The sequence below is a fragment of the Lacerta agilis genome, chromosome 12, assembly GCF_009819535.1.
Source record: "Lacerta agilis isolate rLacAgi1 chromosome 12, rLacAgi1.pri, whole genome shotgun sequence".
Classification (NCBI taxonomy): domain Eukaryota; kingdom Metazoa; phylum Chordata; class Lepidosauria; order Squamata; family Lacertidae; genus Lacerta; species Lacerta agilis.
The window spans coordinates 9,675,446-9,691,168 of record NC_046323.1 but is presented as its reverse complement, the minus strand read 5'-3'; the positions used below and the strand labels follow the sequence as shown (position 1 = coordinate 9,691,168).

Genomic DNA, 15,723 nt, shown 5'->3' with positions numbered 1-15,723 from the left:
ATCTTAGAGGTTATCGTCTGGGACAAACAATGCCATACTGTTCCGGGTCGCAGTACGTAACGCGGGCGTGTGTATCACGAACGCAACCAAAAAAACACAAAAACACATGAAGCGCAACTTGAGCGCTTCTGCGCATGTGCGAAGTGCGCAGAACGCTTCTGTGCATCTGGGGGTTGCGTGCGCTCCGGAAACACTTCTGGGTTGCGGGCGTTCGCAACTCGAACATCCGCAACACGGGGGGGGGGGGTACGTAACCTGGGGTTCCACTGTAATAAGAGGCACTAAAGAAGGCCAATCTGCCTAGTTAAAGAACACAGGACCTGCAAACAAAGAGCCTTGATGACATCACTTAGTAAAATGCAAATCAATTTCCCACTTCTCACTCCTGCTCACAATATATTGTCCCAGCACGAATGTGAGTATAGTTTTGCAGTAGATCAATAGCTGCACTGTGGGTATCACCTTGACACGTTCAGCCTGTTTCTTTTTAAAGGGTACATCTGCTCTCCGACTGTGAGGAATGGAGCTATATAACCAGAAGCTAACTTTTAAAACAGCAGTCAGAAGTCTCATTAAAATGGCTAGGCAGTTTTGTAGGGGAGCAGAGGTTGTACCCTGAAAATAAATGGGGGGGGGAGAGTAAATCCCTTTCCAAGGGGTGTTCAAATTGGTTCAACCATGGGGTGAAGAGGAGTGTCTGTCATAGATAATTTATAATAATTCCATCATTGCTACACATTGATCCATAGGGGAACAATGCTCATTAAATCCAATTAAAAATCCAATTAAAAGCTACATTTTTGATCTGATATAAACTGGTTTGATTAATCTAAAAATTAATCTGATTAATGCTTTCAGCCCTAGAAAAATATAGTTCTAAACAAACATAAATTGAGAGGGAAACATTGAAAAGGACAACGAAAGGTAAATGTAAAGGTACCCGTGACCGTTAGGGGCCATTCCATTATCACGGGTGGGACACTTTGACCATGTTTTTTGGTATTCACACATGTGTAACAATGTAAATATACATAAAAATTAACAACCAAAATTTAAACTATGTTCTTAATAAGGTGCTGAACATTTTACTAATTTATTATTATTATTATTATTATGGATATTTTTGACAATTTTATTAAATGTTAAAAGTGTTCTCACGGGTGGGACAAAAAAAAGGACATGGAGCTTGAGATAAGTTTGATTTATGGAAAAACTCTGTGAGTTGGGAGGTGAATCAATGATAAACTCAGCACATCTATTTAAATCAGTATTTATTGGTTACAACTATGCAATCAGGAATTAAGTTTAAGAAATTTAACAATACAAAATTAAGGAAAAAAAATGCTGTCACGGGTGGGACAATCATTAGAAAACTTTTAACTTGAACACTTCTGTGAAGACTACGTGGGTGGACTTTTGAAAAGAAGTTCCATAAAATAAACTTCTTTTGTCTTTAGCTTTTTAAAAAATGGTTAGACTGCACGTTTGGAATCTTCCTCACCAAAGTCCAGCGCTCATCTAGCATTCTTATCAGGCTCATTTTTCATGGAATGGCCCTTAGGTCCAGTCGTGGACGACTCTGGGGTTGCATGCTCATCTCGCTCTATAGGCCGAGGGAGCTGGCATTTGTCCACGGATAGTTTTTCCAGGTCTTGTGGCCAGCATGACTAAGCCGCTTCTGGTAAACCACAGCAGCACATGGAAATGCCGTTTATCTTCCCACCAGAGCAGTACCTATTTATCTACTTGCACTTTGACATGCTTTCAAACTGCTAGGTGGGCAGGAGCTGGGACTGAACAACAGGAGCTCACCCCATCGTGGGGATTCAAACCACTGATCTTCCGATTGGCAAGCCCTAAGCTCTGTGGTTTAAACCACAGTGCCTCTATTGCACAAAAGTATGGGGGAAAGCAAAATAATGCCAATGATCTGAAAAGGGTTTCATTACACCTAACGTTATATAGTCCACTATTTGAAACACTGAAGACACCATGGAAAAACCACAGGGTATTGGAACCAGCAGACTCATAGAACATTCAAACGGTTCAGGGATACCAGGAGCCCCTGATCTTATTTTACAAATAAGATATAGCTTAATGGTGAAGCAGATGTGCTACAAGAAGGAAGGGGTACATGGGTACATGGGTTGCTTCTGGAATTTTAAGCTGAAAGCTTTTCACGTAACACAGACAGAAAGGGCTCATGCCATTGATACTTGCAGCTAATCAGAAGACATACTACACATTAGGTTAAGTAAGCGATTTTTAAAGCCCCACTTCAGGCTTTCTACTCATGCAAAATCACACATGTGGGGGTAGTGGAAACAAATGAATGCAGAAGGCTCTCCACTTCAGAGGGCAATGGAAAAGTAGATAAGAGCCTGCTGGATCAGGCCAATAGTTGCATTCGTGTATGAACAGAACTAAATAAAACAGAATTGTGCACAGTTGTTTCCTTCTCCTGTCCCCTGGAAGAGCAGCATGTGCGTGTTTTGCTGACTGCCATTAAACAATTTTAAACAGCTGATATTAGGAATTGAATGCCGCAGTCTTGCCAAATGACTTGGAATAAACAGATAAAATATTTATGCTAACAGGCCCAGATCTTCCAGGCCAATGAAGCTGTGCTTGGCTCCAAACTGGAGTCAGAGAACAGGAGCCAGGGTGTGATGTGCAGCCGGGAGAAGCAAGTTTCAGAATGCCAGTCCAGGCAAATATAGCCCCAAGGTGAAGGGCCCAAGGTGGAAATTATATCTGATTCCACTAAGCATTGGCCATAGTGTCCTTCTGGTAAGACTCAGAGGTGGGAGGGAGGTAATGCTCTGCTCCTACCGACAGGGTCATTGCCAGAAAGCAGCACTAGGGGACTGTTCCTCAATGGTTTTTGAACTGTGGGGTCCTATAAAAGTCCATTCTGTTTCCTACAGCTATACAAAACCACTGGGATTTGGAGCATGGTATAATCAGTAGGTTAATGACACACAGCTTTATCTGAATCAGGAGGTGCTGTGTAGGGTGTTTTGCCATACCTATGTATTTCAAGTTATAAGTGCACCTACTTCTGGCCAGAATTATATCCGTACATCACCAGCATTCCTTATGGTCCTTGGTTTTCACTATCCCTTCTTTCTTCTGTCATAGTCCAGCTTTCCCTGTTTTTCCAGGGGCCATCCAGAATTCTATTGTTTTATTTCTTATGCCCTATTTCACATATTAATACACTGTCTTCTCTGTCCTGCACTTGTCCTTGCCTCCACTCATCCTGCTTTCATCATTTTCTTTGGCCTCTGAAAACAAAAGGAGATGAAAACATTTGGTTTTGTTTGAAGCAAAGAAAGAACAGGGATTTTAAGACAACCCCAAGCTGCTACGATCCTTGCAAGAATTTTGCCGGCTGCAGCTAATAAAGAGATGCCTCAATAGTTTCCGCAATTGGTTCTATCACCTTTTTTAGATATATAAAAGTTGGTAGTTTTGGCATCCCTGAAGTCTGCTAGGATCTTCTCTCTCTCCAAGATTTTTTCGATGAGCTTGTGAAGTTGTTGTGTAAGTTCAGTTCCACCCACTTTGAAGACTTGGTGGCAGGTATCCCATCAGGTTTGCTGGCTATGTTGTTTTTCATTTGGTTAATAGCTGTACACAACTGCCCCAGATTTGGAGAGTTATGGTTAAGGAGATGCTTTCCAGTACAGTGCAATAGCTTCTATATCTTTTATAAGTGAGTTTAGTCTGTTTAGGCGTAGGGGGCATATGCCATGATTTATTGGCCCATAGATGGTCTTTGTGACTTTCAAGAAGTTCTTTGCATCAGGAGTGTCGGCTAAGTGCTGAATCTCTTGAGCTTTTTTATCCACCAGGTGTTCTTTAGTTCTCTGGTTCTTCTTTAAACCTCATCCTTAGTGTTGGCATACGTTGTTGTTTTTTCTTAGTGGTGCAGTTTCTATCTCTTTGCCAGATCTGAAAAGGCCTTCCTTCTCTTGTCAATAATGCATTCAATCTCACTATCATTCTCATCAAACCAGTCTTGGTGTTTCTTGGTTTTGTATCCAATAGTTTGTTCACCGGCTACAATAACGGATGTTTTTTGTTTGGTCCAGTGTCCCTTGATGTTATCAGGGAACTCCAAAAGCAGATGGTCCTTAAGAGTTGTTTGGAAGCAATTCTGCTTAATAGGATCTTGAAGGGCTTGAGTGTTGATTTTGTGCCTTGGTTTCCTTCCTTGAAGCCTGTGTTTAGGTATAATCTTGACAGCTATTATGGAACATATTAATTGGTGATCTGTTCAGCAGTCACTGGCACTCATCATAGCTCTGGTAAGGAGCACATGGCGGCAATCTTCAGCTAGGACAATTACCCAGTCTATGAGGTGCCAGTGGTTTGACTGAGGGTGCCTCCATTATGTTTTTAATTTATTTATTTTGTTGAAAGTGTGTGTTGGTAATAACAAGGTTGTGTGCTGCATATATTGTCAAAACTAAGATTCCTTTCTGGTTGCTGTTGCCAGTTCCTTCTTCCCCAATAGTCCCAGGCCACAGATCGAAATTTTGGCGAACTCTTGCATCAAAATTACCCGGGGGGGCTTGACAGCATTGTTCTGACAAGTCTGCTGCTGCTGTCTGTGGCAATCACACATTCCCTTTGGGACTCCGCTAACTTAATTCATCACTTAGGAGACATTCTCATAACCAAAAATAAATATCCCCCATTGCAACTTGCTGTTGTGCAGTGATAATGTTTCTGCTCTGCTCAGCAATGGGTGGAGGAAATTGGGGTTGGGTGGGGGAGATATTGTCCCATTATGTACTGAAGCAGCTGCTCAAGACTCCTTTGAAATTATCCCATTGCTACCCTTCCTCCATGATTTTCAGATTTTGCCTCATAAGAGCCCTGTGAATTAGGATAGACTGAGAAATACTGATTTGCCCAAGTGAGGTGGATTTAAATATTAAGCTGAGATACCAACATCCAGACATGGTCAATGAAGAGAGAACTTAATGCTTTGTTCTGTTAAGTGTTTTATAACATTCTGATTAACAGCACTAACTCAAAAATAAATTAATTTCACACATTTAAAATGTGTTGTTCTTCATCTAATGTTGCTTAATCTAATTTAAAATTACAGAAGAGGAAGGAGCAAAATGGTGGGTTTGTTTATATGAGGGCAATGTAATAATATTTGGCTCAAAAGACAGTGACTGAAATAATTTTGTTTTCTTGGAACCAAAAACATGCTGGTTCTAACTGCTGTTTTGTTTTGTTTCATTGCCCTGCAATTAAATAGAATTTACGTCCCAGTGCTTCTGAACACCACCATGTTTGGTACAACATATCAAATAATAGCATTTAGAGATGTGCGATACATATAGATACTCATGAATCCTTGTGTTGCTTTTAATAGGGTTGCTGTAGAAGGAACAACTGTGTCCAGGGAAAAAACCCATGAAGTATATGCGATTTCCATATTGCCCTTTTCTATATGTGAAGTTGATTAAAAAGAAAAAAAGAAAAGACTACAGTCATTCAATTTTCTACAATTATGGAGCTAGAAGAACTATTCCAGAGAATTCTATGCAAATGTGATATTGTAAACTGGAAAACTCATTCACTTGGTTTCTTTAGGTCTCATACTACCGGTAAGTAATGTCTCATGCTTTGGGTATTAGGATTTAAGCAAGATTGGGGGGGGGGGACACAACTAATTATAACGGATCAAGAACACTTTGCAGACTGAAAAACTAGGCATTTAAAACATGGGGACAAAGGTTATTACAGCCAAGCACATTCGTGAAATTATCAAGCTCACACAGAAGTTGTTTATGTTCACCATTGGCAGTTTTCTTAGCTTCTCTTCTCAGAACATGCAGGGTCTCCTAGAGATCTTATTTTTCAGTTTCAGACATCTTACATAAAGTACTTTTCACAGGAGATGGGGAACAACCTTATTTGGCAAGATTAGGAATTTCTGACTCATTTCATTTCACCCCAGGATAAACAGCAGTGGTATTATTTATGGTCAGAAAAGAGAAATCATGGAAGCTGAAACACCCTGGAATTCTTTGATCATGGGATCTTAGGAAACAGCAGTACAATAACTTTTTTAGTTTGTATAAAGAAGTCTAGGTGCAGCTATTGTCTCAAACCTGTTTCATGAATCTTTCACATTGGAACTTGTTGCAAAAAAGCAGAAATATCAGTTCTACACAACTTAAGCATTACTGAACTTAACCTCTATGAAAGTAAACAGCCCAAAAAATATCTACCAGCACAACTGTAGCTGCGAGTACAATCCGTAAGCAAGGATTGGTTGGGGGTTTGGCATGGTTTGTCTGGAGTGAGGCAAACCACATGCCACAAACCACAATCTCCTTCCTGGGAATCCCCACACTCATGCATTTCCACTAAGCCATGGTTTGGCAAAACATCATGTGTGAACAGGCCCGTCTTAGAGGGATCGGCCGCCCTGGCGCAGCGATCCCTCGGCGCCCCCAGCCTGCCGCCTCTCCGCCCGCCTCCCTCCCGCGCTGGCCGCCCCTCGGGGGGGGGGGTGAGCGGGGATGAGAGGCGTGGCGTTGGAGTGGGCGCCCGCGCTCTGGCGGGCGGAGGATGAGGGGCGGGCGGGCGGGCGCTCGCGCACCGGCGGGAGGGCGGGCGGGCTGCAAGCCGGCCGCCCTCGCCTCCCAGAGCCCCAGCTGGAGTGCTGGAAGGTCGCGCAAAGCCCTGCACCGCTTCAGCGCTCCAGCTGGGGCTCCGGGAGGCGAGGGCAGGCGGCTTACAGCCCGCCCGCCCGCAGGCGCGTGAGTGCCCGCCTGCCCTTGGGGGCGGGGGCGGGTTGGGGAGGGGGAGCCCGGTATGCCGGTGGGCTCGCGGGGGCGCCCCTGGGGTGCCCTGCACCCTGGCGCGCCGCGCCACCGGCCTCTATGGATGAGACGGCTCTGTGTGTGAACCAGTTTATGCATTCTGAGGACATACGTCCCATTTTAAAACTGGGGGGGGGGGCACAACAAAAGTAATTGCATTAAGAAGACTGAGTTCTTCATTTATCAGAAAGGGACACCTGATTGTGATGTCAGACAGAGGTATTACAATTTCTGATAGAATCTGTGGAAGAGAAATGGAAAATATGCTCTTGTTCAGGGGTCTGCAAACTTTTTCAGCAGGGGGCCGGTCCACTGTCCCTCAGATATTGTGGTGGGCCAGACTATATTTTGGGAAAAAAAATATGAACAAATTCCTATGCCCCACAAATAACCAAGAGATGCATTTTAAATAAAAGCACACATTCTACTCAATGTAAAAACACCAGGCAGGCCCCACAAATAACCCAGAGATGCATTTTAAATAAAAGGACACATTCTACTCCTGTAAAAACATGCTGATTCCCGGACCGTCCGCGGGCCGGATTGAGAAGGCAATTGGGCCAAATCCGGCCCCCAGGCCTTAGTTTGGGGACCCCTGCTCTTGTTCATTGTGAATATCATTTGTCTCCCTTCATGGCCCCACAGCACAATCCTAACCATGTCGACCCACACGTGTCCTATTGAATTCAACCAGACAAATATCCAGAGGTACCCCCTACCATGTGATACATCCCAGGATTCCATCCTGCTTTTGAAAACAGACTCATTGTTTGAACTCTGGTGATCCTTGGCACAAGGATCTAACTAAATTAGAGCGTGGAGGATGAAGGAAGATTACACAGATTTTTAAAAAGGGAACGCAGGGGCGAAAGCCATTTGTGAAAATTTTCTGGAAGGAAAGAGGCTATGGAAATCAGATGTAAACAATTGTAAGAAGCAAAGCTGAGGGTATGTTTTAAAATGTAGCCATTTTCTGGCAATGGAGATGCAGTCAGTGCTTAACATATTTAAAGAGAGAAGGGATTTAAGGGATTTAAGCCATGTGCAAGACACGATAGATGATAGACAGACAGACAGACAGACAGACAGATAGATAGATACCGCCCTATAATCTGTTCTTCCATCTTACACTTAGAACAGAGGAGCAGGTTGCCTCTGAACACTTGCTAGCTCAGTTTATTCAAGGGCCAAGCCTATAGTATCCTCCCTCCTGGTTTTTCCTCCTCTCCATCTTCCTTGTTCCAACAGCCCAGCTCATGAAATAAAAAATGTATTTTTAAAATAAATATAATAACAATAATGTGCTGTCTTCTACTATGCTGGATTTTTTCCCCAAATATTCATCCTGTTTTGTGGAACGTCAATTTTTGATTATACAACAATCAATAATGTATAGGAGTGAAAAATGGGCTGAACACATTTTTCTTGCATAAGATCCTCCTTGTCATGCATCCCCAGTAGGAGGGGAGGTTCAGAGAAAATGGGTCAATAATAATGCCTCTAATACTTAACGTTTTACACTGAGGATTCTCGGAGGAAAGTTAAAAAGGGAAAACAGCATTTTAAACTTTTGGAGCTTGTCTCACTGAAAAGTGTATGTCATATAGCTGGTTGCTGTAGGTCTTCAATAATTCTGCTTCTTCGTAAGATAAAGAATGTAAACAATTCAGAAGTTCGTTTACAGATTTGATGAGTGTTTCTGTTTGGATACCTATTCCATGGACCTCAGTTAGCATAGGCATCAATGCATAAGGAAATGTAGCTGTATTGTGTCAAAGACATACATTTGGCCTGCTAAGAGCATTTGCCCGAGTAGAAAAGTGAAGCATCAATAAAGGATATCATGGGATTTGGAGCTCCAAAAATCAAGGCACCATTGCTGGAGCCTTTTTGTTCAGACCTGCTATTGAGCACTATAGACTAGAACAAGCATCCAAACAAAATTAGGCCTAGCTGCATCCGCCCTATGCAGATCTGCCTAGAGACTGCGATGTTAATAAAAGCTCTGTAAAAGCATTAATGAGAATTTCCATAATTTTTGTTCGTAAAGGTTTTCCTTCCTCTTCGAGATTAGCTCTTTATTGCTATAGAAACTTGGAAGGTGACAGCTCTCATCAGTCACCAGAAACAAATGTAATACGAGGTTGTGTTGCCATGTCTTCCAGGCTCCTTATTTATTAAATTTGTATGTTGCCCTTAATCCAAAGATCACTGGGAGGTTCACAACATAAAAATGCTAAATGGGAACACAAAGTGCATAATAAACAGAAACAAACCAATAACTTGACGCAGCCCTACATTTCCTTAAAATATTTAAATCCTGTGCTAATCTGGTTTGACCCTTCCTGATCTGGAACATCTTGCAGGTAACAAAAAAATTGCAACCCAGTTTACGAGAGAAGGAGGCCAGTGCCTTGAAAGGCAGCAAGCCAATGGAGAGCTATGGAAGGATGATTGGTTGGGGAAAGGCCACCGGAAGGATGAAGCCTGAGGAAGCAAGAAAAATTTTGAGGGTAAAGAAGGCAATGTGAACCTTTGGTTGTAGCCCTCTAATGCATAACATTTATTTATTTTTATTTAAAGGATGCATGTGAATACATAATCTTATTTGTACGCTGCCTTTCCACAGTTCAAAGCACACTCAAGACGGCTTGCAACATTAAAAAATACATCACTACAGTGTAACAAAAGTGGTCATAAGCAATAAATTAAACATTAAAAAAAATATAAAACCAAACCGAAAAATTTCCACATAGATCACAACAAAATCTAAACTAAAGATAGAAAAGACCAAAAGCAACAACCGCACTCAACAAACTCCTCCAAACAATACCCCTGACCTTCATAAAACACAGAAATAAAACCATGTGTTAGAGAGAGGGGCTACAATCCAAGGCATGATCCTTTTTTTGTTTTTCAGAAACAAGTCCCATTCAAATAAACATAGGAACTTTAGTGGAACCTGGTCCATCTAGTCTGGAATCCTGTTTCCAAAATGTTATATCAAAGGTCTCCAACGAGTAAGTCAAGAAAACTTATCTTACATAGTCTCATTTGTGTTACCGGCCAAGGAAAGTGAATAATACTTCTCCTATAAGGCTATCAGGCCCAGCTTCTGAATACACAAGATATCCATAATTAAATATTGATTTTACATTCCGGCTACTCATTATCTCATAGTATGCCACATCCTGTGATCTAACCAATAATTATTAATTTGTCTAGCGGATAGGGTGTTGACCTACAAACTTAAACCAAGTTAACTCAAGAGATCTTAGAACAAACTTCAAAACGTTTGTGCAAACATTGTATTAGTTTACACAGCCTGATGTTCTGGGCATGTAGAAACATGTGGTTTTGATTCAGTCTATGGGGGTTTTTGTTGTTGTTGTTTTTGACAGAATACTATATTGGTACTGAATGCACAATGTTCAAATAAGTGAAATAATAGAGTAGTCTCCCGCTACCTACTGCCTGCTTCCAATTCACCCCTTTTCTGTTCTTTACCTTTTGTCTGTTTTTCAACTATTTTCCCCTGCAGTCAGGAACCCACCAAATCTGTTTTTTTTAAATCAAGAACCAGGAACACAGATATAAGATTATAATGTAGGTACTATACAGGAGTAGATGGCACAGTGGGTCAGTGCGTCTAGCTGGTCACCAGACGGTTGGTTGTTTGAGTCTACCCAGAAATGGCTGTGGGCAGGATTCCTGCATGAGAGGGGGTTGCGACTAGATGACCCTCAGGGTCTCTTACAACTCTACAATTCTTTGATTCTATAATCTGAATTTCAATACAAACCAACGTTCCACAGTATACCTGGAATTCTTGGAATTCTGCTGTGCGTACTGGAAATAAAATTCCAGGAATATTTAATGGACATCTGATACAGTATTCAAGATGGAGAACAACAGTATTGAAATATTTATATTTTATATTGCAGCAAACAACAGCAATGAAATAGTCTTAGCAGAAACTTAAAAGCGCCAGCAGATTCGTCTGATAACCTCTAGAGGTCAACCTTAGAAAACCCAATTCAATTTTTTCAACTGTAATCAAAGAATGTTTATTAGAGCTTCTTCCTGGCACACCAATTTTCTAGCATACCTTTGTGTGGGGGGGAGTATAATTCAGTTATGAGAGTTCCCCCTGCCCAGTCTGAAGTGGGAGAAGTTAGATGCAAGCTCACCATTCAGTGACAACTAGAACCAAGAACTACTGTTGTGATGAAAAGTGGGGCCAGTACTGCTATGAAATAATGTCAGACTTGTTTCTAGCTGCATTACTCCTTTGCATCACTTATTCTTTGGCATACGATTAGGCACTGAATTATGATGAAAACTGCAATTACTCTCAATTGTAATCAGCAGCTGCCACATCCTGCCATCCAATGTGAAGTTGTTAAGGTGCCCATCATTCTAACTTGTTGTTTCAGGTTATCATCAAATGGAAGTACAAAACAACAGTTCCAGGTGCATTTTTTCCTAGCCTCTTTGAGCTCACCTCTGTCTATTAAGCGTCTTATGTATGGACACAGAAATGAGTCACTTGGTAAACACAGAGCCACGGGAAACTTCCCACCCCTTCTCTAGCAGGAGTGCTTAAAGGAAATACTTTCAGCTTCTTACTGTAGGTTGAATATAAACTAGTATTATATAGGAGGCATGTGGGAGTAATTCGTGTCATCGGTGACATCTAAAGTTCTGAACTCGAATGTTGCATTAATTAACATAACACGTTTTAATATATACCAAATCTGTTGACAGCTCATCAAAACACTCCAAAGCTGACCTTACAACATATTTGAGAAACAAGCTTTAGAAATATTGCCCTATCATAGAGTTCAACCGAGTTATTAGCCACATTTTCATGTGCTTCTTGCAGAAAAGAACCAAAGGAATTTCAGTTACGACAACATTACGTTTTGCTCTTTCAACACAGCTCTAAACCACTGACCAAATGAAATACATGAAATGTTGCTCATTGCCAATCACTAACATGGAGATGGATAGTGTTGCAATATTCTTGCATAAATTGAAAGTATGTAGCAATGGCATGGCAATTACTGAGTTTTAGATTAAGGTGGTATGGTTTCAGTGCTCTCATCTCTCAGGTGGACTTCCACACCTGAACAAAAAAATGATGAATTCGGATTAAGTAACTATAATTTAATTTTCAGTTAACATGAATGACAGGCTAGGTGCTTGGTAGAAATCCATAGCGAATGAGTCACTAATAGAGAAGATTGCTTAACTTATGGTTTCCTGCCTTATTTTTCTTCATCGTCTATCATTTCACATATTACTTTATGCTTAAATAACTATCTGAAGCAAAATAGTTATAACAGGCCAGGACATTTGTAACCTTGGTTCTCTGGAACTCTTGCCCTGAAACTGTATGTTCCTTTGTCTCAGCTCTGAGCAATGAGCACTGATGGAGGAAAGGGGGTGTGGTCAGCCCTGGGTGTCATCCCTGAAGGGGGGTGAAATCGGTGTGCCGCCCCCTGGGACGCTCCCTGCGGGTGGCTAGCCCCACCTCCGAGTGCTGGAGCAGCTAGCTCCACCTCGAGCAATAAGCACAGTACTATTACAAGGAATCAGAGGAATCCAGAATAGCCCAATCTAAGTATCAGGTGCCTACCAAATATCTTCCACACCTTGACCAGAATGCATAGCCTTGGCCACATCTCAGGCAAGTATACACCTCCATACTCTTAATGAGACATTATGCAAACAAGTTACAGAGGGATTTCTCTAGCAAGTACCTTGCCCTCCCCCCTCCCCCAACTAGAGCAAGGTGTCCCAAGTCAGTCTCACCTTCCACTAAAGACTTTCATTGGTGGTTCAGTAGTAGAATTCTCGCCTGCCACTAAAAATTTGCTTAAGTTTTGTAAAACAGAAGTGTTGGATTCTTAATTCAATCACGTCAAAATATAATGAATTCAGATTACAGATGGTGCAAAATGTATACCGCTCAACAGTTTTCTTATCTAAATGCTTACACATTCCACTTTCATTGGTCTTACCTCAGTCTATCTTCTTCTTTCTTGCGGAGGGTGAAATCTCGCTGGACCACCTGCAAGACATGCTCCGCTTCATCATCAGTCAAGCCAGACAAGTCTAGCTTCCTCCCCATGGTTAGTTCTATCTTCAGTGCAATCAATTAACTAAAGGAACCTAAACCACAAAAGGAAACAAAATAAAGAATGTAAAAACTAAAAACTCACTGCAGGTCTCCAGCTGAGCTCCTAAAAATTAGAAAAGAATACTCATTTAAAAACTGGTATAATTCACGAGAGGGTGAATCTTTTATATATATATAGAATCAATGTACATCTCAGGCCTACAGTTCTTACGAGTCAAACTGCATGTCAACTTCCACCTCAGGGAAAATATTCACCAGATTGATCAACAAAACAAAATGTACCTCAAAGCAGTTTCAGGGAGCTGCAATTTAGAGAGGTTTGCATGGCAATTGCAGGTAGATGCTCATCTCTTTCTCTGCAGTCTTGTTTTCTTACCTCTTCAAGCTGCTTTACCCCCATGGTGTGGTAAAAAGGTACAAATAACTGTCCTTTTTCATACCAAGAGCAAAAAGCAGTTTGAAGTGTGTGCCAGCATGGGGGGGGGGGGCAAAATGTATGGCAAAGACAATATTTTTTAAACCTCTTTTGTTCTCACCAAGGTCCCTTCCATACATCCTGTTTATTGAGCATTCATCTTGATTTTTTTTGCAGAGAGCTTAGGTGGCATTGCATTGAGTGTTATCCTACACTTTCCAGTGCATTTTCCTGCCATTTTGCTTATCCTAAAAAGTCCAATCTTTTCGCCTAAAGGGTTTGCTGTGCAAAAGCTCCCAATCCACTTTAACTGTGAAACCCAGTTCTGGCACAGTCTAGAACGGCCCTGGTGAATCTGCTTCTGAAATGTTACAATTCAAAATGCCTAATGCTCCTCTCTCCCTCTAAAACAAAAACAAAAAAACCTTCACATAGAAAACTAGTATGTTAAGGATTAGAGGGTTAGGCTAGAAATAATATTCCCAAAGTTTAGTCTTCTATGTGAAAGGATTTTTTTTAATGGAAGAGCAGTCATTCATGTAACCACCGCTACCCACAAAACAAGGTTTTGCACAATGGAGTGCTCCTGTTCAGGATTATAGGCAACCATTTTCCAAGATATTCCATTATACTACCGCCCAACTCAATCAGCACTCTGTATTCACTAAGCATGCTCAGTCTTCATTTTTGTGTGTGGGGGGTAAGGGGTTGGGTCCTCTAAAACCTTGTATATTTTGTTGGAAATTATTGTTTAGTTATGGGCATGTGGTTTAAATACTTATGCATGTTGTATTTTATTGAATATTTCTATGCCACCTTGAATCCTTTGAGATGAAGGGCAGTTTTAAAGCGTAACAAACGCACAATTTGCTGCTTCCTCCAAGCCTACTGAGACCTCCACCTTGCAGGTAGATGGACCTGTTTCAACTACGAAGCGATCCACACTCGAAGAATGAGTTTGCTGTTAGTAAACAGAAAATGCTACATTTGGAAAGCGGCTTTAAAATTTCCTTACAATCAGATTCTAGATGCAAAATGCAAGTTATTACATGCAAGATTTGGAGGACAGAAGTAATCAAAGATACTTCATTCTGAACAAGCAATTGAGACTGCTCAAGCACTTTGAGTAGTGCTGCCTTAGCCTTTGATCCTCAAGGCAATCCAATAATAAGCCTGCCCATAAAGCTAGAACTAATGAACAGCACATACATGCCAGTCACAACTCCAGTAAAAATGCACACACACACATACAAACTGAAATGAGCATGAGTTGTTTAATTACTCTGGAAAAAAACCCAAACCAAATTCCCAGTTCCCATTTTTATTTTCCCCACAGTACTGGCTATTAATTTATGTACATAGCCAACAGAAGAAGGCACCTTGAGTGAAATTAGCGGGGGGGGGGGGTGGATTTCAATATTACTGGCAATGCAGTGTTCCACTGTTGTGAATCAGATCCACACAAAAAAACATGAAAAGAACAGACACATCAAGCAAACACTAACATTAGCTGGTGAAAATGGGAGTGACCAGATAATCTGGTCCACCTAGGTCAACAGTTCTGCCAGCCATCATCATTTAAGTTCCATGAACATTATTCAGCTTCAGCTTGTTTGTAGGGCCAGACCAGGACTGATGCAGTTGCTTATGGATCAGAAGATAATGAAATGCAGAACTGATCATGTGAGGTAAATGGCCAATAGGCTAGGGCAGTGGTTCCCAATTGGGGGTCTGTGTAACCCACCCAGGGGGGTCTGTGGCACCATTCACATAACAAAAACTACCACAGTGGTGTCAAAATTTTCAGAAGTTTGGCATCTGAAAAACAAGGGGTCTGCATTACTTAGCTAATTGGGAACCACTGGGCTAGGAGATGGGAGAATAAGAGAGTCATCTTTTCCAAACGTCTCCTAGCTTACTGGCCATGTACCTGCAACCATACCCTATTTTTTAGTAGTAGTAGTAATACTGTATTTATACCCCACCCATCTGACTGAGTTGCCCCAGCCACTCTGAGCAGCTTCCAACATAATAAAACATTAAACATTAAAAAAAACTTCCCTTTACAGGGCTGCCTGCAGATGTCTTCTAAAAGTTGTATAGTTACTTATCTCCTTGGCTCGGGGAGTCACATAACTCCTCCAATGAAAATAGGGATGTCCTAAGGAAAGAGATCAAATCAGAAACTGGGACGGCTTCTGTAAATCCAGGACTGCCCCTGGAAAATAGGGACACTTGGGGGGGTCTGCATAGTTTCCCTAACAAAATATGTATCTTGGTAACTCTGCCAGTGGAAGAGTCAATAA

The 15,723-nt window shown here is 41.5% G+C and overlaps 1 protein-coding gene across 3 annotated transcripts in view; it reads right to left on the bottom strand.

Moving 5' to 3' along the window:
- The window catches only part of MYRIP (myosin VIIA and Rab interacting protein), a 143,508-nt gene that overhangs the window by 115,376 nt on the left and 12,409 nt on the right, over positions 1-15,723 (bottom strand). For all 3 annotated transcript variants that reach the window (XM_033165238.1, XM_033165240.1, XM_033165239.1), the window contains exon 2: positions 12,884-13,034. In XM_033165238.1, the coding sequence (XP_033021129.1) occupies positions 12,884-12,993 (110 nt within the window). In that variant the 5' untranslated portion in view covers positions 12,994-13,034. The remainder of the gene's footprint in view (positions 1-12,883; positions 13,035-15,723) is intronic.